Genomic DNA, 27337 nt, shown 5'->3' on the forward strand with positions numbered 1-27337 from the left:
CATTTTAGTGTTGGGTGTTTTCTGTTTTAAAACTTGCTCATGTTTGATTTTGCAAGCTGCCTTGAGCCCCGGTTTTAAGGAAAAGGTGGGATATAGACGAGGGCAATAACTTTCAAAAGATGCGATTTGGTATTGAATTTTTACTCATTAGTAACAAAACTATTTTAAGGTTTGCTTTTTGGGGTCTTGTGCGTGTGTGTGTGTGTTGTGTCCCCATTCTTAGTGACTAAAAAATAAATACGAACACACTAATATGCTAGTTTAAAAAAAGAAAGCTCCAAGCTCTGATGTTAGTTTTGTTTATTCAATGCAAAACTGCGCAGTGTTAATTTTATGTGCTTTGTAAATAGCTGGAAAGGTTTTTCCATTTGCCTTGAAGTCAGTGAACAAAAGTATTTGATTAAAGGGAAAAAGCGAGCAAAAGTCCATTTGGCATTGTGTAAGTGCCTATCTGTAAGCATATTCAGGCCTTTATTAAGCAATGAATTTTACAAATATGTTAAGAAGTGGCAACTCAGTAACACACTCCTTCCTTTCATTACATAGAGATTAAGCAAAACATTATGCTAATAATGTTTTAATGAAACAAGGCATTGCTAAACACGGGGAGTTTTATGCAGGGAGGAATGCCGTTACGGTAAAATTTCCATTTTTGAGTTTACGTCCCCCATTTTCACATTACTGAAATTGCTCCTATTAGCAGTGATTTGTTGTGCCTTCCACATTAATTCCATTTGGGCCGCAGTCAGAACTTCAAAGGAGCTATCGCTGAGCTCCGTTGTCCACCTTCTGTAGGTTATTCAAAGTTTGGACTAAAACCTCAAGTGTGCGTACTTACTTACTTAGGCGATCTCTCGTAGTCCAAGGATGATGGTCCTCCAAATGTAGTGTCCTGGCGATGGGTCTGTAGGTGGCTGTGGAGCCCTATTCTTGATCTGCATCTTCTTCTGCAATGAGGGCATCAGTTTCCAGGTGGAAGGAGGTCCCGGTCGGGGTTGGCTTGACGCGCCTTCCTCTTGGCACATTTCCCTCTTTCACCCTCCATTCTTGCCTCTTCAAATTCTACAGCACTGCTGGTCACAGCTGACCTCCAGCTGGAGCGCTCAAGGGCCAGGGCTTCCCAGTTCTCAGTGTCTATGCCAGAGTTTTTAAGGTTCACTTTGAGCCCATCTTTAAGTGAAAATCCGCAAGTAGAGACACTGTAGACGCCAAATCGATGCCTCAGGCCATTGCACTTCCGGGGTCCCTGTTCTCCACAGGACGTAAATATTTAATATTTTGTATTAATATTTTCAAAAACTTGCGAAACAGCGAGTCCAACAAAAGCGAACCGCGAAGTAGTGAGGGAGCATTGTATTTGGGATGTAACCAGAGCAAGTCTCTTTTGGGAGATAGAAATTGCGTATAAATAAACATGGTGGTAGGGTTTTTTTTTGTTTTTTTGTCGTGTCAGGAGTGACTCCTCGTGTGAGAGAATTGACCGTCTGCAAGGACGTTGCCCAGGGGATGCCTGGATGATTTTGATGTTTTTATCATCCTTGTGGGAGGCTTCTCTCATGTTCCCGCTTGAGGAGCTGGAGCTGATATAGGGAGCTCATCTGCCTCTCCCCGGATTTGAGCCTGCGACCTGTCGGTCTTTAGTCTTGCCGGCACAGGGGTTTAACCCACTGCACCACCGGGGGCTCCTTGTGGTGGTGGTAGTAGTAGTAATGATAGTTCTTCTTCTTATTATTATTATTATCATCATCATGGTGGTGGTAGTAGTAGTAGTAATGATAATGATAATAATAATAATAATAATAATAAGAAGAAGAAGAAGAAGAAGAAGAAACTGATGTCCCAAAATGCAGACTGTGCAAGGAAGCTGATGAAACCATTGATCATATCCTCAGCTGCTGCAAGAAAAGCGTACAGACAGACTACAAACAGAGGCACAACTCTGTGGCCCAGATGATTCACTGGAACTTATGTCACAAGGACCAACTGCCAGCAGTAAAGAATTGGTGGGATCATAAACCTGCAAAGGGAGTGGAAAATGAACATGCAGAAATACCGTGGGACTTTTGAATCCAGACTGACAAAGTTTTGGAACACAATACGCCAGATTGTGGGGGAAAAGAAGTCTGGATGATTGATGTCGCCATTCCAGGTGACCGTCGCATTGACGAAAAACAACAGGAAAAACTCAGCCGTTATCAGGACCTCAAAATTGAACTGCAAAGGCTCTGGCATCAACCAGTCCAGGTGGTCCCAGTGGTCATTGGCACACTGGGTGCCGTGCCAAAAGATCTCAGCTGGCATTTGGAAACAATCAACATTGACAAAATCACGATCTGTCAAATGCAAAAGGCCACCTGACTTGGATCTGCACGCATCATCCGAAAATACATCACACAGTCCTAGACGCTTGGGAAGTGTTCGACTTGTGATTTTGTGATATGAAATCCAGCATAGAGATCCCGTTTGCTGTGACATACTGTGCTTTTATGTCAGTAAAATAATAATAATAATAATAATAATAATAATACACTGGATCTCGTCAGCTGATACAGATGCGTGGTTGTGAATTCACCGTAAACTCATGGCTCCTTCCTAGCTGCCTCTTGGGGACCTTGCTAAAACTTTCCTCTTAGTCAGCTAGTTTTCATGGAGTGCTCACTTGCTGGATCTGCCTCTTGAACAAATGTTTGTGAGTGTTTTGTGAGGGGGAAAAATCCAAAAAGGTCTTGTGGCTGTAATGGTATGTGTATTATTGCCCGATTTCTCATTATTCTTGCTAGCAGCAAGCCATAAAATTTTTACATGCTCATAAATTGCTCTAAGTGGTTCGGAGTAAACTATTTTAGCTAGCTTGGTTAACTCAGCATTGTACCTTTTTTTTTTTTTTTAAAGAAAGTGTTCAGGGCAAGGAAGGTTTAGTTAAATATCATAAGATACACATGAAAACAATGGGACATTGAAAGGCGGTTGGGTGTTTTATAATGGTTGTGCTCTATAATACAACACAACATAAGATGGTGCCTACTTGAAAACAACAAGCTGGCATAAGGAACGAGTCTTCTTAAAGCTTTTTGTATCTGTGTGATCTGCTGTAATACTTTGCTTTATTTATTTACTTATTTACGGCATTTTATGCCGCCCTTCTTACCCCGAAGGGGACTCAGAGCAGCTTACAAGATATATATACATACAATATATTATATTATTAGCATAGTACCGTGATGGTGAACCTATGACATGCGTGTCAGCACTGACACGCCTGGCTATTTTTGATGACAAGCGGCCACATGCATACAGAGAAATACACCTTATAAGAGCCAATCTAATTCCATCCTTAAATTTGTAAAAGGCTCTACAAATTTAACATCTACACGTGTGAGCATTGTTCACTCTATAACTCAGCATGGAATATACATTTTTCTTACTTAAACTATAAATATTGCAAAATTATGGGTTTTTTTCCCCTCGAAGTTGACACCCCACCCAAGTTATGCTCAGGTTTTTGCAAATTTTGACACACCAAGCTCAAAAGGTTGCCCATCACTGGCATAGTACAATATCAGTATGGATGGTATCCTTGAAGTGCCTGGCTTGACTCTGAAGGAGCTGGGGGAGGTGAAGGTCGACAGGGCGTTCTGGCGTGGGATGAATGAACAACAAACAATATCAGTATTATATATTACTATATTGTACTATACAATTATATTGTAATATTATTAGTAATATTACAGGTAATATATACTTATAATGTCATATTAGTATTATATTGCATTACATTATAATATTATAAATATTATACGTATATACAATATATTATATTATATTATTAGCATAGCACAGGTGGCAAAGTGGAACTGTCTTCTGGCCCCCTCTCTTCACTTTGGCACAAATACAGGAGACAAGATGGAACTGTCCGCTGGCCCCCTTTCTTTTCACTCTGGCCCAGAGCAGCAGTTGGTGCTGGGGGGAAGGGGTCCCCAACTGATGACATATGCAGGAGACAAGATGGAACTGTCTTCCTGGCCCCCTCTCTCTTCACTCTGGCCCAGAGCAGCAGTTGGTGCTGGGGGAGGGGGCACCAACTGATAACATATGCACGAGACAAGGTGGAACTGTCTTCCTGGCCCCTCCTCTCTTCACTCTGGCCCAGAGCAGCAGCTGGTGCTGGGGGGAACTGATGACATATGAAGGAGACAAGGTGGAACTGTCTTCCTGGCCCCCCCTCTCTTCACTCTGGCATAGAGAAGCAGCTGGTGCTGGGGGGAACTGATAACATATGCAGGAGACAAGATGGAACTGTCTTCCTGGCCCCCTCTCTCTTCACTCTGGCCCAGAGCAGCAGTTGGTGCTGGGGGGAGGGGTCAACAACTGATAACATATGCAGGAGACAAGATGGAACTGTCTTCCTGGCCGCCTCTCTCTTCACTCTGGCCCAGAGCAGCAGTTGGTGCTGGGGGGAGGGGTCAACAACTGATAACATATGCAGGAGACAAGATGGAACTGTCTTCCTGGCCCCCTCTCTCTTCACTCTGGCCCAGAGCAGCAGTTGGTGCTGGGGGGAGGGGTCAACAACTGATAACATATGCAGGAGACAAGATGGAACTGTCTTCCTGGCCGCCTCTCTCTTCACTCTGGCCCAGAGCAGTAGCTGGTGTTGGGGGAGGGGTCCCCAACTGATAACATATGCAGGAGACAAGATGGAACTGTCTTCCTGGCCGCCTCTCTCTTCACTCTGGCCCAGAGCGGCAGTTGGTACTAGGGGGAGGGGTTTGGTTAATATCAAAAGGTGGAGATCTCACATTGACCTTTTGGCATGGTCAACAGCTGGTAGTTCTAGTTGCTTGCTCATGTGCTCCCATCTAAATTAGAATGACACAATCCTTAAATTAGTTTCATTTATTCCAAGCTATAGGATCTGATGTATCAAAAATAATGATTTTTCCTCTTTGTTTTCTCTCCCTTCCCCACTTTTAAAGGTTATGGTTTGCCTGATGACATCGTGATAGAAGAACGAGGCAAAGCGGATGCCTTTGTTGAGTGTACGGGAGCCAATGTGAGAATTTCCAGCTTGAAGCTCATCCAGCATGATGCTGTCGAGGGCATCTTGAGTAAGTCCCTTAAGCTCTTATTCCCATATATCAAGGTATCTCATATACATTGTGGTTGAAAATTGCAACCTTGCAAGCCTTCACTATTTGTTTGTTAATGTATATATTTGCTAACCTGTCTTATATGTATATATGGATTTGCCAGTTTGATTGTACCTCTTTGATGTGGGAGGTACTACAGGCATGTGATTGTACTGAGCATGTTCGGACTCAAGACTCAATTTTGTTATCAGTATGCTTTCGGACTTCAGGGTTAGCCGTTTGCTTTAGACCTCAGTGGAGATTGTCAAGGTCAGAGGCCAGCCAATTAAAGAAGTATAGTTTATTGTTCAAACAAACACAAAACAGCCCAAAATAAAACCACAGGGCAAAAAACACTGTGTGAAAAAGCCCAAACAGGCAAAAGAACCCACAAAACCTCAAACAGAATATAACCTGGATTAACCAGAGATATAACTCGAATTAAACTCAAAATGCTTAAATGCAGCCTTTCAAGGGTTGTAAAATGTAACCCGAGCCTCAAACACAGCAGAAACTCCAAGGCTGGTATGCAGGAATGCAGGAAGGTTGATAACGCCAGCTCCAGAAGCTCAGCCGCAGACGTGGAGGAGAGAGAGTAACGACAGTGGATGAAGTCCAGTTCGGTCCAGTCCAAATGGAAACGAACAGCTGCAAGGTCAGATCCCAATCCGATGGATAAACACAAGGAGCCAAAGCAGCGGGGCAATACGGCAGCTAATGCAAACATCAAAACAGTGCAGTCCAGCAAAAACCCACACAGTTCCAGCCCCCTTTGCTGCTTAAACCCAGAGCATAACTTACGTCCCAAAGTCTTCTTCCAAACCCGTCTTCTGTAAACACAAAGATCCAGAAAGCGCCCAACAAGCCTCCTTGCCGATTGCAAGGGTACCATTGCAAACACTCCCATTTTATCTACAAGTCCTCGTCAGAACTTGATTCAGCCAACACTCTTGTCCCAGCTGCATCTTGTTGCAGCTCCTCATTCAAACTGGAGTTGCCCCTAGTTCGGCCCAACCCATCCCCAGCAGTGCCTCTTCCACCACTCCTCCAAGTAGTCCATCTCTGGTCTAATCCTGAAATTCCCCAAGACCCATCCACGTCTTCACTACTCCAACCTTCAAACGTGTCACTGCTTGTAGGTTCAGCACAAATATCTCGAATCACCTACAATCAAAGAGCATTCTGAACTCCACCAATGATGGAATTGAACCAAACTTGGCACACAGAACTCCCATGACCAACAGGAAATACTGGAAGGGTTTGGTGGGCATTGACCTCAAGTCTGGGAGTTGTAGTTCACTTACATCTAGAGAGCACTGTGGATTCAAACAGTGATGGATCTGGACCAAACTTGGCATGAAAACTCAATATGCCCAAATGTGAACACTGGTGGAGTTTGGGAAAAATAGACCTTGACATTTAGGAGTTGTAGTTGCTGGGATTTATAGTTCACCTACAATCAAAGAGCATTCTGAATTCCACCAATGATAGAATTGGGCCTAACTTCCCACAGAGAAACCCCATGGCCAACAGAAAATAGTATGTTTTCTGATGGTCTTTGGTGACCCCCAAGACGCCCCCTCGCAACCTCCCCAGGGATCCCGACTCCCAGGTTGAGAAACACTTTGGGACTGAAAACATAGAGTTTATTGAGTGTCTCTTAGGGTTTCTGAGCTCCATGGAGAACTTCCCAAAACTTTCCTCAACTTGCTGTTAGAATTCAGTTTCAGAGAAATCATTGGGGTCCTGTTTCCAATAGTGAAGGAATCTTATAGTTCAAGACTGAGGAAATTGTACCCTGTGGTCTACTTTGATATCAAACACATTTCTATTTTAATTTCTTCTTATTTCTGGGCAGGGGCTCTTCAATGGGGTTCTATCTCTGCATTTTCTCCCCCCCCCCCCCCCCCTTGCTGGCTGTGTCCTTCTGCCTTTTGGAGAAGGTGCTAATTAACTTTCCGTGGCGGAAAGGTAGATTTGAATAACAAATGTGACATGGGCTAACAAGACTATTTCAGCACCTTTTTCATGTGAAAATATATTCACACACCAAAAAAATGGGTGGGAACCTGGTCCACTGCTGTAAAGAAGTTCCTAACTATGTCTTGTCCTTAGAGGGACTTTCTTTAAAATGCTCGCCCTTTTCTAAATATTTAGCCTAAGAAGGACTTTGTGCAGCATGGAGTTAAAAAAAATAGAATCAGCTAACACGCTACATAGAGAAGAGGGAGGGTCTTTTAAAATACTAGCTGTCCCCTGCCATGCGTTGCTGTGGCCCACTCTGTGTACATGTTTGTGTGTGTATGTTTTTGTGTGTATATATGTTTTTGTGTGTGTATATATGTGTATGGAGCCCCCGGTGGCGCAGTGGGTTAAAGCACTGAGCTGCTGAGCTTGTTGATTGAAAGGTCGCAGGTTCGATTCCGGGGAGCGGTGTGAGCTTCTGCTGTCAGCCCTAGCTTCTGCCAACCTAGCAGTTCGAAAACATGCAAATGTGAGTAGATCAATAGGTACCGCTCCGGCGGGAAGGTAACGGCGCTCCATGCAGTCATGCCGGCCACATGACCTTGGAGGTGTCTACGGACAACGCTGGCTCTTCGGCTTAGAAATGGAGATGAGCACCACACCCCAGAGTCAGACATGACTGGACTTAATGTCAGGGGACTACCTTTTTATATATGTGTATATGTGTGTTTGTGTATATATGTGGTTTTGCGCATGCATTGTAATGCATTTTTTGTTTTTTTGGCTTTTTAAGTCTCTTCTGTGTTTTTCTATGCTTTTATGAGTGATGGTCACTCGTTGGCCTGAGAGGTGTCTTGTGTCCAAATTTGGTGTCAATTCGTCCAGTGGTTTTTGAGTTATGTTCATCCCACAAACAAACACTACATTTTTATTTATATACTAGCCATTCCCTGCCACGCGTTGCTGTGGTCCAGTCTGTGTATATGTGTTTTGTGTGTGAATATATGTGTATATGTGTGTGTATTTATTTGTGTATATATGTGTGTTTGCCTATGCATATGTGGTTTTGTGCATGCCTTGTAATGTAATTTTTGTTTTTTGGTCTCTTCTGCTGTGTTTTTCAGTGTTTTTAGGAGTGATGGCCACTCATTGGCCTGAGAGGTGTCTTGTGTCCTAATTTGGTATCAATTCGTCCAATGGTTTTTGAGTTATGTCAATCACACAAACAAACATTACATTTGTTGCTGTGGCCAACCTTCCCTCTTCTTTCTTTCTCTCCTTCCTTTCCTCCCTCCCTCCCTCTTTCCTTCCTTCCCTTCTTTCTCTCCTTCTTTCCCTCCCTCCCTCCCTCCCTCCCTCCCTCCCTTCCTTCCTTCCTTCCTTCCTTCCTTCCTGTCTTCTACCCTCTCCCCCACCTTTTCCTTCCCTTCCTCTTTCTCCCTTTTCTTCCTTCTCTACCTATTCCTGGACTGCAACTCCCAGCAGTCCTCCTGATACATCTACCTACCTACCTACCTACCTACCTACCTACCTATCTCCATCTAATCTCACTATCGGGAGGACTGCTGGGAGTTGCAGTCCAGGAATACAAAATTGGAAATATGCAGGGATTGGGATGCTATGAAAGAAATCCAAGGAGAAGAAAGCTTGCAGCTTGGAAGCAATGCATTTGGATCATTCTCTTCTCCTAAAGGGTCTGGTCTAGGGGATGCTGGGAGCTGTAGTCTGGAAGAGAGTGTGGATATGCTATTGTGTGTTTTGTTTGCCAGGGGGAGTCATTTTTGCACATGCACTGTAGCATCTTTTTTTGCTTTTTAAGTCCCCTCCACTGTGTTTTTCAGTGTTTTTATGATTGATGGTCACTAGTTGGCCTGATAGGTGTATTGTGTCCATATTGCATGTCAATTCGTCCAGTGGTATTTGAGTTATGTTAATCCCACAAACAAACATTACATTTTTATTTATATACAAACCCCAAATGTCAAGGTCTATTTCCCTCAAACTCCCCCAGTGTTCACATTTGGGCATACTTAGTATCCGTGCCAAGTTTGGTCCAGATCCATCATTGTTTGAGTCCACATTGCTCTCTGGATGTAGATGAACTACAACTCCCAAACTCAAGGTCAGTGCCCACCAAACCCTTCTAATATTTTCTGTTGGTTATGGGAGTCCTGTGTGCCAAGTTTGGTTCAATTCCATCATTGGTGGAGTTCAGAATGCTCTTTGGTTGTAGGAGAACTATAAATCCCAGCAACTATAATTCCCAAATGACAAAATCAATTTTTTTTGGAGTGATGGTCACTCCTTGGGTTAGTAGGTGTCTTGTGGCCAAATTTGTCAGCAATTCATCCAGAAGATTTTGAGTTATGATGTCACTCAAAACGAACAGAGCATTTTTATATATATAGACTAGCCGTCCCCTGCCACGCGTTGCTGTGGCCCACTTTGGTGGTCGTGGGGGTTCTGTGTGGGAAGTTCGGCCCAATTCTAGCATTGGTGGGATTTGAGTTTGAGTCCACAGTGCTCTCTCGATGTAGGTGAACTACAACTCCAAAACTCAAGGTCAATGTCCACCAAAACTCTTCCAGTATTCTCTGTCATTAGAGTTCTGTGTGCCAAGATTGGTTCAGTTCCATCATTGGTGGAGTTCAGAATGCTCTTTGATTGTAGGTGCACTATAAATCCCAGTGACTACAACTCTAAAATGACAAAATCATTTTTTTTAGTGAAGGACATACATTGGGTTGTTAAGTGTCTTGAGTCCAAATTTGGTATCAATTCATCCAGTGGTTTTTGAGTTCTGTTAATCCCACAAACGAACATTACATTTATATATATATAGATGATCATGGTTCTCTATGGGCGAGCAGATGGTGACTGGTAGAGGACATATGGACTGTATCTGAAAAACTAGAGTTGATAGGGAGAAGCTGGTGCCATTTTTGGAATCAGCAGGTTAAATACATCCAGAAACCGGTCTAACACTTGAAGCACCAAAATGTGTGTGGGACAGTGTCAGAGTTGTCTACTGTGGGAACATAGTGATAGACTTGCCAGGCTTTTGGTCTGAACCATGGTAGCTGTCCTTCTGTTTTTATCATGAAGCTAATCTTATCTGTAAATATACTCTCGATGCACATCGCAAGTGCTGAACCTGACTCAGCACATAGAAGATGGCTTTGAAAGGCAGCAGATCACAGGAGCTGTCTTCGTAGACTTGTCAGCAGCCTATGATACTGTGAACCACCGCCTACTCCTGAGAAAAATGTATAATATCACAAAGGACGACCACCTCGCCCGCCTCATAGGAAACCTGCTACAAAACAGGAGCTTTTTTGTTGAGTTCCAGACCAGAGAAGCAGATGGCGGAAACAGAAGAACGGCCTGCCTCAGGGGAGCGTGCTTGCTCCATCCATGTTCAACATCTACACAAATGACCAGCCACTGCCAGAAGGGACAGAGAGCTTCATCTATGCTGATGATCGTGCCATTACCACTCAAGCAGGGAGCTTTGAAATGATTGAAAAGAAGCTCTCTGAAGCTCTAGGTGCTCTTACTGCCTATTACAGGGAAAACCATCTGATCCCTAATCCATCTAAAACACAGGCGTGCGCCTTTCACCTTAAGAACAGACAAGCATCCCGAGCTCTGAGGATTACCTGGGAAGGAATCCCACTGGAGCATTGTAATACACCCAAATACCTGGGAGTCACCTTGGACCGTGCTCTGACCTACAAGAAGCACTGCCTGAACATCAAGCAAAAAGTGGGCGCTAGAAACAACATCATACGAAAACTGACTGGCACAACCTGGGGATCACAACCAGACACTGTGAAGACATCTGCCCTTGCACTATGCTACTCTGCTGCTGAGTATGCATGCCCAGTGTGGAACACATCTCACCACACTAAAACAGTAGATGTGGCTCCTAATGAGACATGCCGCATTATCACTGGGTGTCTGCGCCCTTCACCACTGGAGAAATTACACTGCTTAGTCGGTATTGCACCACCTGACATCCATTGGGAAGCAGCAGCCAATAGTGAAAGGACCAAGGCAGAGACATCTCCAGCTCATCCCCTGTTTGGGTATCAGCCAGCACGTCAACGACTTAAATCAAGACATAGTTTTCTTAGATCTACAGAGACACTCGCTGGAACACCCCAGCAAGCGAGAGTCCAAAAGTGGCAGGCCCAAACCCAGCACCTCAATCCATGGGTGATACCAGATGAGAGACTCCCCCCTAGGCACACAGAAGACTGGGCGACTTGGAAGGCGCTGAACAGACTGTGCTCTGGCACCACGAGATGCAGAGCTACAGGGTGGAATCCTCGGCATGCGAGTGCGGAGAAGAACAAACCACTGACCACCTTCTGCAATGCACCCTGAGCCCTGCCACATGCACAATGGAGGACCTTCTTGAGGCAACACCAGAGGCACTCCAAGTGGCCAGATACTGGTCAAAGGACATTTAACCAACTACCAAGTTTGCAAAATCTGTGTTTTTCTTCTTCTTTTTAATCTGTGTGTTTGTTTTGCTCTGTTAGAATTGTAATACAATGGTATGGTTGCTGATGACACGATAAATAAATAAATAAATAAATAAAATCTGTGAATGCCTCTCATCTCAACTCGTAGCATTTGCTTCTGTTTCTGAAGGACCTCTTTCACCCATATGCTACTTGTCCATCTGCTTATTTCATGGGTGGAAATTGAGATGCCTTCTAGTTCTTGCTGAACGGCAATTCCCCGTAGTCCTTCCCAGTTCAGCCAATGGTAAAGAATGCTGGGATTTGACATCTAACAGTCCTCCCTGGTTTATTTAGAAGAGCTACAGTCTGCTTCTCAGCGTGACATTTTTCAAACTTGAGGAGCCACAGCCTCAAAATGAAGTCCAGAAATACAGTGAAAACAACGAGCGGAAAAGCACACCGCAGCCCATAAATCAAAGGCACCTTCATTTGTTTCCAACATGACGTCCACCGTGGCAGTATAATTTTAAAATATGCTTAAATAAATCACTCTGTGGTTTCTTGGGAAACAAACCCGTAACCTAAAAAAAGCATTTATAAATTTATAAATAACACTGTGTAACACGATTTGCACTTATCCCAGTTCAATTGTTTACACCACGTTTATAGTACCTTATTGCCATCTGGTGAGCGCTGTTTTCAGTTGAGTGTTAGTTGTTGTTGATATGTCCATTTGTTTTTAATTGTATTTCTAAATTGTTTCAATTTTATGTTATGTTTTTGGGCACCTTGTGCCATGTGGAAGCCACCCCGAGTCCCTTTGGAGAGATGGTGGTGGGATACAAGAATAACATTAATATTATTTATTATTATTATTATTATTATTATTATTATTATTATTATTATTGCTACTAGCTGTCCCCTGCCACACGTTGCTGTGGCCCAGTCTGTGTATGTGTGTTTTGTGTGTGTATATGTGTGTGTGTATATATGTGTGTGTGTATACGTGTGTATATATTTGTGTATTTCTGTGTTTATATGTGTATATGTATATTGTGTATATGTGTTTGCTTGTGTATATGCATATATCTTTGTGTATTTCTGTGTTTATATATGTATATTGTGTATATGTGTGTGCTTGTGTATTTGCATATATCTTTGTGTATTTCTGTTTATATGTGTATATTGTGTATATGTGTGTGCTTGTGTATATGCATATATATTTGTGTATTTTTGTGTTTATATGTGTATATGTATATTGTGTATATGTGTGTGCTTGTCTATATGCATATATCTTTGTGTATTTCTGTGTTTATATGTGTATATGTATATTGTGTATATGTGTGTGCTTGTGTATATGCATATATATGTGTGTGTATGTATGTGTATATGTATATGTGTGTATGTGTATATGTATGTGTGTGTATGTATATTTGTGTGTGTTTGCGTATAAATATATGTGTGTGTCTGTATGTATGTGTGCATGCGTATATGTATATTTCTGTGTTTATATGTGTATATGTATATTGTGTACATGTGTGTGCTTGTATATATGCATATATATTTGTGTATTTCTGTGTTTATATTTCTATATGTATATTGTGTATATGTGTGTGCTTGTGTATGTGCATATATGTGTGTAGATATGTGTGTAGGTGTATATGTTGGTGTGTATATGTATATGTGTATATTTGTGTGAGCTTGCGTATATATATGTGAGTGTTTGTATGTATGTGTGCTTGTGTATATGTGTACTAACATATTTGTATATGTATATATGGTTTATTTTGGGAGGTTTTAAAGTCTGTTCTGCTGGGTTTTTTGTGTTTTTAGGGGTGACTGTCACTCGTTGGCCTGATAGGTATATTGTGTCCAAATTTGGTGTCAATTCACCCAGTGGTTTTTGAGTTATGTTAATCCCACAAGCGAACATTACATTTTTATTTATATATTTATATGCACATTTTGACAGAAAATAGCACTTTCAAACCAGGAACAGATTTTTTTTCAAATTTTGGTACATAGTGTAATCAGTCAAATTGTAATGCACTATACTGACTCACAGAATATTGTTTGTGTGAGTGAGAACTGCTACATAATGTCACAGTGAATTTCTTCAACAATGCCCTCTTGCAAGGTATTCTACAGAAATTTGAGTGTTGTCTCCATCTTTCCCTATAATCCTAACAGATATGATTTGAATGACCTTTTTAAACAGGTGTTCACCAAGGGAAAACCATGCTGGAGAATTGCGTCTTGCAGTGCAAGACAACTGGGGTTGCTGTCCGAACCTCGGCTGAGTTTTTTATGAAAAATTCAGATTTATATGGTGCAAAGGTAAGAACTGCTTCTGGCGTTTGTTTGGTTACTTACAGAGCAACGGTTTTTGTATGTATGTAGAAGTAACTCCTGTCATGGATAGCAAACCTCATCAATATTGCTGCTTTGGGTCTCTGTTAATAGAGAAAGAAGTGGTAAATAATAATAATAATAATAATAATAATAATAATGCCAGAATTTAAAAGTCGAGGACAGATCCCAAATGTAGACTGTGCAAGGAAGCAGATGAAACAACAGATCATATCCTCAGCTGCTGCAAGAAGATTGCGCAGAGAGACTACAAGCAGAGGCACAACACCGTTGCTCAGATGATTCATTGGAACTTGTGTCACAAATACCATCTGCGTGCAACAAAGAACAGGTTGGATGACAAGCCGGAAAAGGTTACAGAAAATGAACACATCAAACTACTCTGAGACTTTCGAATTCACACAGACAGAGTTTTGGAGCACCACACTCCTGACCTCACGATCATGTAAAAAACAAAGTATGGGTTGTTGATGCTGCAATTCCAGGTGACAGCAGGATTGAAGAGAAACAACTGGAAAAGATGAGAGGATATGAGGATTTAAAAATTGAACTGCAAAGACTCTGGCACAAACAGTCAAGGTGGTCCCAGTGGTGATCGGCACACTGGGTGCAGTGCCTCAAGACCTTGGCCTGAATTTAAATAAAATCGGCACTGACAAGATTACCATCTACCAGCTGCAAAAGGCCACCTTACTGGGATCTGCAAGCATTATTCACTGATACATCACACAGTCCTAGACACTTGGGAAGTGTCAGACGTGTGATCCAATTCAACAGCCAGCAGAGTGTCTGCTGTGGACTCATCTTGTTGTGTTTCAAGGGAGGAGGAGGAGGAGCATCACTTCAATGCTGGTGGTCTTTGCTTCTTTGCCAATACATCACATAGTCCTAGACACTTGGGAAGTGTCCGATGTGTGATCCAATACAACAACCAGCAGAGTGTCTGCTGTGGACTCATCTTGTGGTGTTTCAAATAATAATAATAAAAAAACCAGAATTGAAAAGTCGAGGAGAGATCCCAAGTGTAGACTCTGCAAGGAAGCAGGTGAAACAATAAATCACATCCTCAGCTGCTGCAAGATCACGCAGATGGACTACAAGCAGAGGCACAACACCATTGCTTAGATGATTCATTGGAACTTGTGCCACAAATACCATCTGCCTGCGATAAAGAACTGGTGGGATCACAAGCAAGAAAAAGTTACAGAGAATGAACTCGCCAAACTCCTCTGGGACTTCTGAATTCAGACAGACAGTTTTAGAGCACAATACTCCTGACCTCACAATCGTGTTAAAAAACAAAGTATGAATTGTCGATGTTGCAATCCCAGGCGAGAGCAGGATTGAAGAGAAACAACTGGAAAAGATAAGAGGATATGAGGATTTAAAGATCGAACTGCAAAGACTCTGGCACAAACCATATTTGGTTCTCATAAAATCCCATCATCTGTTCTGAATTCACACTAAATCCGAGCCTATCCAAGACTTCATTTGGTTCCAAAATCTGGCATGCACGTCATTGTTCCAAGGGAGTTTCACACTTCATAATTATATTTATTCCATTTCATTAGAATGCTGCCTTTGTACTAGAATGGGTCCCAAGGCAGTTCACAATTACAGCGTTATGATTCCATCATATCTGCCATTGCTGCTTGCTATGGAAAACCTTGTTATCGTTGTGCTATAGCAATGTAGTGTGGAAGATGTAAGGGAAAACTACTCAAAAATACAGCAGAGAATCCAAACACAAAAAGTAAGAGTTTAGGCAGGCAAAGATGCAGAATCCAATCTTAAAAATCACAAACTGTTTATTTACAATAATAAACAATGATATTTCGTCATAGTACAAGGGTTGAATGAAAAGTAATGCCTCTACCTTCGTTATTTGGTTTTGGATGGGAATATTTTAATAAATAAAACGCAGAAATAATCCTTAGAATGTGCTCTTTAACTACTACTATTCACTTTTCCACATAATCCCCAGACAATTGGATACATTACTGACAATGATGAACAAGTTTTCTGAAGCCGTCACGGAAGAAGTTGACACTCTGTTTCCGCAACCAGCGTCTCACAGTTCTCTCAACGTACTCATCATGCACAGATCTTCTGATAGCCAAGCAAAGCAATAATGTGATCCAGATGTTCTTGTGAAATGCCGATTATGCTTGAAATTTCTCTCTAAGTGATACAACGATCGTCCTGAATCAATCTGTCAACCTTTTGCTTGTGAAACTCGGTGGTTGCTGTCACAGGATGTCCAACTCTTTGTTTGTCACGCAAGTCAGATGTTCCCACCTCAACATCTTTAAACTTGGGTTGTTGTAGGTTTTTTCGGGCTATATGGCCATGGTCTAGAGGCATTCTCTCCTGATGTTTCGCCTGCATCTATGGCAAGCATCCTCAGAGGTAGTGAGGGGATGCTTGCCATAGATGCAGGCAAAACATCAGGAGAGAATGCCTCTAGACCATGGCAGTATAGCCCGAAAAAACCTACAACAATCCAGTGATTCCGGCCATGAAAGCATTCGACAATACATCTTTAAACTTACTCGCCCAACGATGCACAGTACTCACATTAACACAATCGCCATAAACAGTTTGCATTCTCTGATGAATCTCCTTTGGGGTGACACCTTCTGCTTTCAAGAATTCAATGACTGCACGTTGCTTAAGTCGCATTGACCGACCGTCTGCGCAGGGTTCCATACTTTGCACTTTAACAACACAACCATTTAATGTTAAGGCTTCCCACCAAAATGGAACTTTAGAGGAGAGTCTACTGAACAAGCCAGTACCTGCTGCATACCAGTACTGCCATCCGTTGAGGAGTTACGAAGGTGGAGGTATTACTTGTCATTCAACCCTCTAACACCCATCTCTTCTCAGGTTTCAAGTGAGGGAAAAAACACCAATCATTACATCTCTCCTGACACACAAGCGGAGAGAGATCTCAAAGCACACAGCACATGCTCTTCATACTAAGATGTAAGAAGGCGGAAGATTCAGAAAGGCTTTTAAACAACCAATCAGAATGAGAGCAGAAAGAAGAGAGAAGAAAAAGACACATTCAGGAGACATGAGGGAAGGGAAACCCTTAGTCTATACTAAGCTAACTAAACTTCCTCCTTGAGGACTTGAGACTTGGGCAGTGTGAAATTGAATTCCAACAGAAGGGTGCAAGACACAGTGCACTGGAGATAGATCAAGGTAGCAGGTGGTCAACAGCTCATAGGGTTGGCTTTTCAGATTCAAAACCAAAATCTTATGCTCTTAATTATTCCTAATTTCAGGGTGCTGGCATTGAAATCTACCCAGGAGGCACGTGTACTTTGATAGGAAACGGCATCCACCATTGCAAAGAAGGAATCCTAATAAAAGTGAGTCCTGGCTTAAATTCTGAGCTTCATATTTGGGCCCAAATGGCAGATACTCATTTGAATTGTGTCTTATGTTCTTTCTTTTTAAAGGGAAGGGTAAAATAATAAAAAAAATCTTACTTTTAATATATTTAGAATAAGGTCATATATTTGAGTGGGTACCAGGGGCTAATTTTTGTCCAGGCCTCTCCACATTTCGTGTACCCCACGCTTTGGGGGGTTTCGGGGCCCACAAAAATGGGGTCACATGCCCGTGTACGGGATCATGGGTTTAGGGTGCGGGGTCCCTTTTCGAAGAAATCCACGGAGTCCAATAGGTTCAGGTAAGGCACTGTTTATTCAAGCTGATCAGCATGAGGCGGACAGACAGCACTTTTGTAAGTGCTTCCACAGACTGCCGCCCCCTCCTCGGCTTTCTAAAAACCTATATACTCAAGTAATCCAAGAGTTTTTTAGTCATGGAAAGTACTCTCTTTCCAGCCCCCCTCCCTTGACCTTTTGATGGAAAGTATCTTCTTGCACCTGGAGACTTTGCGCTTAACCACAACCCAACTTCCTATGTAAGCTCGAACTTTGTATGACCTCTACATGCCACCTCTTGTTTTTAAAACATTTTCTTCCATTTCTCTTTTGTTGCTAATTTCATTCAAAGCCCCTTGCTTAGCTATTGTTAATTTCACTCAAAGACCCTTTCACCCGGAGCTTCTTAAATGTTTGGTACTTTGATTGTGGGCCTCTTTGCTTAGTCTTCTTGCTTTTCAGGACTTTTTAGATGAGAACTACGTAATTCCCAAGATAACCATGGTGAACAACGTGATCCACAACAATGAAGGGTATGGAGTGGTCTTGGTGAAACCTGCGGTCTCTCCGGATGTCAAAGAGAATTCTTTAGAAAGTGCAAAAGGTAAAATAATGATAACAGCAATAACAATAATACTCTTCTGGTCATGGGCAATAAAGCAGAGGAACCTCAATTATCCTCCCCTCCATGAATCAGGAAGTGCGACACAATATTGTCTCTCCAAATATGAAAACAGAGCATTCATGGGTTCATGCGTCCAAGTGTCCTACTGTATTTATTTATATCCTGTCTTTTTCCCAGCCTGGGATTTAAGGCAACGTACAAAGGTTACAACAGCAGTGGCTCAAAAGTTTGCACAAAGCAAACATGAAAAAGAAATATAGTACTGACAATAGAATTTAAAGTATTTACAAGGAAATAAGTAAATAAAGGTGCTACATTTGGAATATCCCTTTCCCTTTGACCAGGGACCACTCTCCAATATTAGTAACCAAAGGATTTTTGGTCAACTTTAGATTTGGTTTGGTTATTTGGAGGGGCTGATTTATGTATTTATTTTTGTATTTATATTCCGCCCTTCTCACCCCGCAGGGGACTCAGGGCGGATCACAATGTTTGTTTGTTTGTTTATTTATTTATTTAGGGACTCAGGGACTCAGGGCAGATTACAATGTACAGATACAGGCAAACATTCAGTGCCTTAGACACACAACATATATAGACAGACAGTCAGAGGCTAGTTAACATTCCATTTTTCCGGCCACCAGGGGAGCTGTCGCTTCACCATCCGTCTGCGACACTGATGAAGTACTTCCACATTCTCCGCATGCTCGCTGATCTTTAGTTTAAATTAGTTAAATTAGCCTCCCAACAAAGTGGTACCTAAATTTCCTACTTGACAGATGCAACTGTCTTTCGGGCTGCAAAGGTCGACAACAAGCTACACAAATTTGGTTGGAAGCTCACTCCGACCCGGGCTGGCTTCGAACTCATGACCTTTCGGTCAGTAGTGATCTTAATGCAGCTGACACCCAGCCAGCTGCACCAAAGTCCCGCCAATGTTATTTATTTATTTATTTCCAATATTTCTATCCCACCCTTCTCAACCCCCGAGACTCCATTTGAGTTGCTGTATTGGCAACTCAAATGGAGTCACCAATATGGAGATGAGCACCACACCCCAGAGTCGGACACGGCTGGACTTAATGTCAGGGGAAAACCTTTACCTTTACCTATGCTTTCCCAATGTTTTTTTAATGACAGAACCAATTAGGAAATGACATTTATATCCCAGGAACTAAAATTGTGTTATGTAGTGTCATATATGATGGATTTGTTATTTATTTATTTATTTACAGTATTTATATTCCGCCCTTCTCACCCCACAGGGGACTCATGGCGGATTACAATGTACATATACATGGCAAACATTCTATGCTATAGACACACAACATATAGAGACAGACACACAGAGGCTATTTAACATTCCAGCTTTTTTAAAAATGAGGGTGATCTGGCCACCAGGGGAGCTGTCGCTTCACCGTCCATTTGTGATACTGATGAAGTACTTCCTCATTATTTGCATGCTTGCTGGAGATATACATGGCAAACATTCAATGCCATAGACCAGTGATAGGCAACCTTTTGAGCTTGGTGTGTCAATACTCGCCAAAAAAACCGAGCATAACTCGGGTGGGGTGTCATTGAGAAAAAAAACATAATTTCATGATATTTATAGTTTAATAACAAAAATATATTATTGTAATATATAATCGAAAATGGCTACGCGTGTCAGTGCTGACACACATGTCATAGGTTCGCCATCATGGCCATAGAAACACAACATATATAGACAGACACACAGAGGCTATTTAACATTCCAGCTTTTTTATGAGGGTATTCTGGCCACCAGGGGAGCTGTCGCTTCACCATCCATTTGTGACACTGATGAAGTACTTCCTCATTCTTTGCAGGCTTGCTGGAGATGTACATGGCAAACATTCAATGCCATAGAGACACAACATATATAGACGGACACACAGAGGCTATTTAACATTCCAGCATTTTTTATGAGGGTATTCTGGTCACCAGGGGAGATGTCGCTTCACTATCCATTCGTGACACTGATGAAGTACTTCCTCATTCTTTGCATGCTTGCTGGAGATATACATGGCAAACATTCTATGCCATAGACACACAACATATATAGACGGACACACAGAGGCTATTTAACATTCCAGCTTTTTTATGAGGGTATTTTGGCCAGCAGGAGAGCTGTTGCTTCACCGTCCATTTGTGACACTGATGAAGTACTTCCTCATTCTTTGCATGCTTGCTGGAGATATACATGGCAAACAGTCAATGCCATAGACACACAACATATATAAACACACACACAGAGGCTATTTAACATTCCAGCTTTTTTATGAGGGTATTCTGGCCACCAGGGGAGCTGTTGCTTCACTGTCCATTTGTGTCACTGATGAAGTACTTCCTCATTCTTTCAATGCTTGCTGGAGATTTTTATGGCTTTGTAAATTGGCCTTCCTGCATAGGCGGTACCTAAATTTCCTACTTGACAGATGCAACTGTCTTTCGGGCTGCAAAGGTCGACAGCAAGCTACACAAATTGGTCGGAAGCTCACTCCAGCCCGGGCTGGCTTTGAACTCATGACCTTATGGTCAGTAGTGATCTTAATGCAGCTGACTCCCATCTAGTCCTGGTGCGATCTGCTTAATGCCATTGTTTTGGTCCTAGGAGAAGGGAAGAATGGCGAATCCGCTGTTGGAGAGCTTGGAGAGCAAGGTAAACAAGCCGGTGTCGAACCGGACTCTTATGGAGGAGTGGATGTTTCTGAGCCCATGGAGGACAATTCGGAAATCGCCAATGAACTTTCCCTCGCGTCACTCAAGAAGAACCAGACGAATAAGAAAAGGCTGAGCAGCTTGAGGTTCACAAAGGCGGATGACGGCCTGATGGCTCAAGAAATGTTTGTGTCCATTGTGGGCAACCAGTTCAAGTGGAACGGGAAAGGGAGCTTTGGGACATTTCTGTATTGACTTTTCAAGAGTGCATAGGAATCGGGGCCAAGTACGGCTGTCGACAGACCCGTTCTGGAGTATCTAAAGTTTGTCCTTTGTATGTGCTTACCCTCCTTGCTTCAGTGTGATTCCAGCATCTTCTTGTTTTTAGCAATCTGTGTGTGTTGCACCTACAACACTCTTTCTTTTGAGCAGATAAGCTTAAATACTCATATATATATTTCCCACTTTCTCTTATAGTATTTAACTTTAATATAAAACACCCCTTTCAAAATAATGTTATTGGCACCTAAGTGAAGTGACTCCATAGGATGTGTTTTTTACCACAAGTCAAGGAAATGCGTGTTTGTTGTGTTGTGATCTCAGTTTCAGTAGTCTTCAATAAACATTTTTATTTTTAGGTATTTTTATTTATTTATTGCATATCAAAAGCATTGCATTGAAGTGAAGGTCCTCTGCCATCAACTCTGCTGGACCGGCCACGTTGCCCGGCTGCCCGCCGACCGTCTCCCAAAGCAGTTGCTCTACTCAAAACTCAAGAACGGGAAACAGAATGTTGGTGGACATGAAAAGAGATTTAAAGATGGGCTCAAATCCAACCTTAAAAGCTCTGGCATAGACACTGAGAACTGGGAAGCCCTGGCCTTTGAGCGCTCCATCTGGAGGTCAGCTGTGACCAGTAGTGCTGTAGAATTTGAAGAGGCACGGATGGAAGACGAAAGAGAGAAACGTGCCATGGGGAAGGTGCATCATGCCAACCTCACCTTGAATCCGATGCCCTCACTGCAGGAGAAGATGCAGATCAAAAATAGGGCTCCACAGTCACCTACAGACCCACCGCCACTACACAGATCTTGGAAGATAATCCTACTCGGACAACGAGTGATCGCCTATGTAAGGTGACCCCTCTGAAACTCCCTTGCGACCGCCCCTCCGAGGTTGAAAAGATAGTTCTAGATCAGTGGTTCTCAACCTACCTAATGCCGCGACCCCTTAATCCAATTCCTCATGTTGTGTTGACCCCCAACTATAAGATTATTTTCATTGCTACTCCATAACTGTAATTTCGCTACTGTTATGAATCATAATGTAAGTATCTGATAGTCAGGATGGATTTTCATTCACTGGACCAAATTTGGCAAAAAACCCAATATGCCCAAATTTGAATTCTGGTGGGGTTGGGGGAGATTGATGTTGTCATTTGGGAGTTGTAGTTGCTGGGATTTATAGTTTGCCTATAATCACAGAACATTCTGAATTCCACCAATGATGGAATTGAACCCAACGTGGCACACAGAACTCCCATGACCAACAGAAAATGCTAGAACGGTTTGGTGGGCATTGACCTTGAGTTTGGGAGTTGTAGTTCACCTACATCCAGAGCGCACTGTAGACTCAAACAATGATCGATCTGGACCAAACTTGGCACGAACACTCAATGTGTCCAAATGTGAACTCTGGTGGAGTTTGGGGAAAATAGACCTTGAGATGTGGGAGCTGTAGTTGTTGGGATGTATAGTTCGCCTACAATCAAAGAGCATTCTGATCCCCATCAATGAATGAATTGGGCCAAACTTCCCACACAGAACCCCCACTGCCAACAAAAAATATTGTATATTCTGACAGTCTTTGGAGACCCCTCTGACCCCTCTGCGACCCCCCCCAGGGGTCCCGACCCCCGGGTTGAGAACCACTGTTCTAGATAGTCTCCAAAAGTAACTTTTTATGCTCTATAGTTGAGGCATAAACTTGTAAAGAGCTTTTTCATTCAAAGCAGACATGGATAAACTTCGGCCCTCCAGGTGTTTTGGACTCCAACTCCTACAATTCCTAATGGCTTACCAGGTGTTAGGAATGAATTGTGGGAGTTGAAGTCAAAAACACCTAGAGGACCAAAGTTTGCCCATGGCGTATTTAGGGCCTTGTTCTCAATCTGGACAGAACGCCATTTATTCTAGCAAACCCTATATTTTGACTTTACTTGGGTTGGAAACATAGCAAAATAATACTGCCGGAGGCACACAAACAATTTTGGAAGGGAATACTTTTTGGAGCATGCATAAGTAAAGCCATAGATGTCCTGTCCGTGGGTAAAGGGATCATACTGTGCTCAAAGTTTTCCTTTTCATCATTTAATTTTTGAAAAGAGCGTCTGATTCCTGTGCCACGAACGTCTTGAAGCTCTTTGCCAAAATCCTTGGGGACGAAGAGGAGGAAACTTCAATGCCTTGCAGATCAATGCTTCTAAACGTGGAAAGGTTTGTAAAGGAACCGCACATCAGACGTTTTCTGGAACAGGGCGGTCGGCATGTTGAGATCCCTCCAATCTGTAAAATAATACTTTCTGTAAAGAATCACAAAAACTAGAAAAAAAGTTGATTTATGTTTTGATGTGGGAAAGGCAACAAAAGATGGCATTGAGATACAGGAAAAATGTAACAGGATAGTCTTCTGGGAGAAGAACTGAATAATATTTGGGGAGGAATGTGGATGATGAAATTCAGAGACAGCTGGGAATATAGTTGCATATCAGGCTGCAGAAAGATTTTGCAGCATCTTAGAAACTAAAGGAGGGAAACAAAGTTTGTAGCATAAGCTTTCATTTCATAGAATCATAGAATCAAAGAGTTGGAAGAGACCTCATGGGCCATCCAGTCCAACCCCATTCTGCCAAGAAGCAGGAACATTGCACTCAAATCACCCCCGACAGATGGCCATCCAGCCTCTGTTTAAAAGCTTCCAAAGAAGGAGCCTCCACCACACTGCGGGGCAGAGAGTTCCACTGCTGAACGGCTCTCACAGTCGGGAAGTTCTTCCTCGTGTTCAGATGGAATCTCCTCTCTTGTAGTTTGAAGCCATTGTTCCGCGTCCTAGTCTCCAAGGAAGCAGAAAACAAGCTTGCTTAACTGCCTTTGTTTCATGGTTTTGGTCTATGCTTTTATACGGATGCCTTGGATTCATGTTTCCCGATTTCTTGTATTTTATTTGGGAAATTTTTGAGGGATGGGGCTTCTGGGAGTTGAAGTCCAAAACACCCGGAGGACCAAAGGTTGGGAACCATTGATGTAGAGGCATCCTTTTCTCCGGTCTTAATATTGAGGGTGTGACTAGACACCAAAAACAGACTTTCTAAAACCTGGATACAATTTCCTCAAACCACTAAACCAGGAAACCTTGGAATACCGTTTCTAGTTCTGGGCTCCACAATCCAAGAAGGATATTGACTAGCTGGAACATGTCCAGAGGTACAGTTTAATGCTGTAACATTAGAAAATGTTGACCATTTCTGCTCCCTTGGCTGCCACCTCTCCACAAAAGTCAACATTGACATTGCAATACAACACCGCCTGAGCTCTGCAACTGCAGCATATTTCCAAATGAGACAGAGAGTGTTTGAGGACCGGGACATCCGTAGGGATACCAAGGTGCTTGTTTATAAAGCTATTGCCCTCCCAACCTTGCTATACGCCTGCGAGATGTGGACTGTCTACAGACATCACATGCAACTCCTGGAACGATTCTATCAGCGTTGCCTCTGAAAAATCTTGCAAATCTCATGGGAAGATAAGAGGACAAATGTCAGTGTGCTGGAAGAAGCAAAGACCACCAGCATTGAAGCGATGATCCTTCGCCATCAACTCTGCTAGTCACGGTCTCCGAATGTCTAATCACTGTTGTTAATACTCCACTTTTATCTCTGCAAAGGAGACTCAAAGCGGCATAACAATAAGCGCATTTCAATATAATTTGAAATCCAAAAATACGCAAGCATCAAATTTATTTATTTATTTATTTATAGCATTTATATTCTGCCCTTCTCACCCCACAGGAGACTCAGGGCGGATTACAATATACGTATACATGGCAAATATTCAATGCCATTGGGTTGCTGTAGATTTTTTCAGGCTATATGGCCATGGTCTAGAGGCATTCTCTCCTGACATTTTGCCTACATCTATGGCAAGCATCCTCAGAGGTAGTGAGGTTTGTTGGAACTAGGAAAATGGGTTTATATATCTGTGGAATGACCAGGGTGAGGACAAAGGACTCTTGTCTGCTGGAGCTAGGTGTGAATGTTTCAACCGACCACCTTGATTAACATATAATGGCCTGACAGTGCCTGGAGCAAACCTTTGTTGAGAGGTGATTAGATGTTCTTGTTTGTTTCCTCTCTGTTGCACTGTTGTAATTTTAGAGTTTTTTTAAGACTGGTAGCCAGATTTTGTTCATTTTCATGGTTTCCTCCTTTCTGTTGAAATTGTCCACATGCTTGTGTATTTCAATGGCTTCTCTGTGTAGTTGAAACATTCACACCGATTATGCTTGGAATTTCTCTCTGAGTGTTACGACGATTGTCCTGAATCAATCTGTCAAACTTTTGCTTGTGAAACTCGGTGGTTGCTGTCACGGGACGTCCAACTCTTTGTTTGCATCACAAGTAAGATGTTCCCACCTCAACATCTTTAAACTTACTCACCCAACGACGCACAGTACTCACATCAACACAATCACCATAAACAGCTTGCATTCTCTGATGAATTTCCTTTGGGGTGACACCTTCTGTTGTCAAGAAGTCAATGACTGCACGTTGCTTAAGTGGCATTGACCGACCGTCTGCGCAGGGTTCCATACTTTGCACTTTAACAACACAACCGTTCAATGCTAAGGCTTCCCACCAAAATGGAACTGTAGAGGAGAGTCTACTGAACAAGCCAGTACCTGCTGCATACCAGTACTGGCATCTGTTGAGGTGTTACAAAGATGGAGGCATTACTTTTCTTTCAACCCTCGTATAATCCATCCTTCTTTTCTGATTTTAGCAAGACCCTCACATTGGCACTGCCCTTTGCACTTTGGTTCTTCCCCGAAGACCCCTTGCCGACGCAGACACTTGTATAACTCAGTTCGGATATTTAGATGTCTTCATCTTGCTCAATATAGCGGAATGTAAAATACCTTCTCTGCAACGAGGAGCGTGCCTCAGGGGCATTATGAACGGTTTCGTGTGGCAAATCAATAGTTCCAGAGCCGCGCTTCTAAAAACTTTGATAAATGATTAATAAGGCGAGTTAAGAACAATCGATGCTCGGATATATTGTCACCTTGCCGTTTACTCTTGGGCATCCAGCTTTTCAGAGATTGAAAGGGAGAGACAAAAATGGAGAGTAATGCACACACATTTTACTCTGTCTTTTGTTTTTGGGGACGATACAGTTCTAAAATGAATCATAATCATAACCACAATTTTTGTTCCTGGGTTATAAATGCCATTTCAAACATGGAAAAAGTTATGAAACTGGAAAAAAAACTTTGTTCTTGTGGGAGGGACATCCTGCAGTATATTTTGCTATCATTTTTCAATGAATATCTCATCGAGTCTCAACCAACATAGTTTGTGGCAGCCACAAAAGCAAAGTTTCTGGAGTATAAACAACTACTTTCAAAATAAATACTGCAGAATTAAACTGGAAATGACACTTTCAAACCAGGAACAGAACATTTTTCAAATTTTGTTACATTTTTCAGTTATCTCTAAAGTATCCTCTCTTCAAAAAGTTCAAATAAATGTGATCTGTTTCTATTAACAACATACCTATTTTGGGAGCCAATATTTGAGTGTTGTACGACAGGTTTGGAATGCCATATGATGCAGGTTGATAGGGTCTGTTTCAAAACAATTTGAGGATTGTTCTTCAACTGCTTTGAAGATTTTCCAAAAAATAGTTATTTTTATATTATATAATACTTCTTAGATCTTCAACAAATTAAACAAATGCTTCAAGGCTTTGAATCAACTGGTGGGCACCTTGCTTGGAGAACTATTTCTTTCTTTAACAAGGAAAACCCTTTTTGACCCCTCCCGGGCAATCTGTTTTTTAGGCTCTGCTGGTGTGGGCCCTACTCCCGGCTCCAATTGCTTCTGGTTACCCGAGTAGACCTACCAGCCAAGACCTTGTCGATTTTCCAGCTGGAGTCGTTTTGGATTTTCTCCACGAATGATGTGGATCTGTATCTTTAACCCCAACACGGGTTGTGCTGTAAAACTGTTTTCCTTAGAAGCTTTAGGGCTGTTTCCCCCGGATGTTGTGAGAAACGAAGCTTCTCTACAGGTGGGGAAAGCTCACGTCCTTTAACTGGGCTTCCAAAACTGAAAGACTGCCTGAAGTCTTTCTTTTC

At 42.3% G+C, this 27337-nt stretch overlaps 1 protein-coding gene across 1 annotated transcript in view; it reads left to right on the forward strand.

Annotated features, from left to right (window-relative positions):
- Positions 1–21564, forward strand: part of SHCBP1 (SHC binding and spindle associated 1) — a 44907-nt gene extending 23343 nt beyond the window's left edge. The window contains exons 9-13 of the mRNA XM_060788437.2: positions 4977–5108; positions 13785–13903; positions 17230–17316; positions 18079–18220; positions 20877–21564. Of these exons, the coding sequence (XP_060644420.2) occupies positions 4977–5108; positions 13785–13903; positions 17230–17316; positions 18079–18220; positions 20877–21178 (782 nt within the window). The 3' untranslated portion in view covers positions 21179–21564. The remainder of the gene's footprint in view (positions 1–4976; positions 5109–13784; positions 13904–17229; positions 17317–18078; positions 18221–20876) is intronic.
- The last annotated feature ends 5773 nt before the right edge of the window (positions 21565–27337 follow it).

The sequence above is a fragment of the Anolis sagrei genome, chromosome 8 (assembly GCF_037176765.1).
Source record: "Anolis sagrei isolate rAnoSag1 chromosome 8, rAnoSag1.mat, whole genome shotgun sequence".
NCBI lineage: Eukaryota > Metazoa > Chordata > Lepidosauria > Squamata > Dactyloidae > Anolis > Anolis sagrei.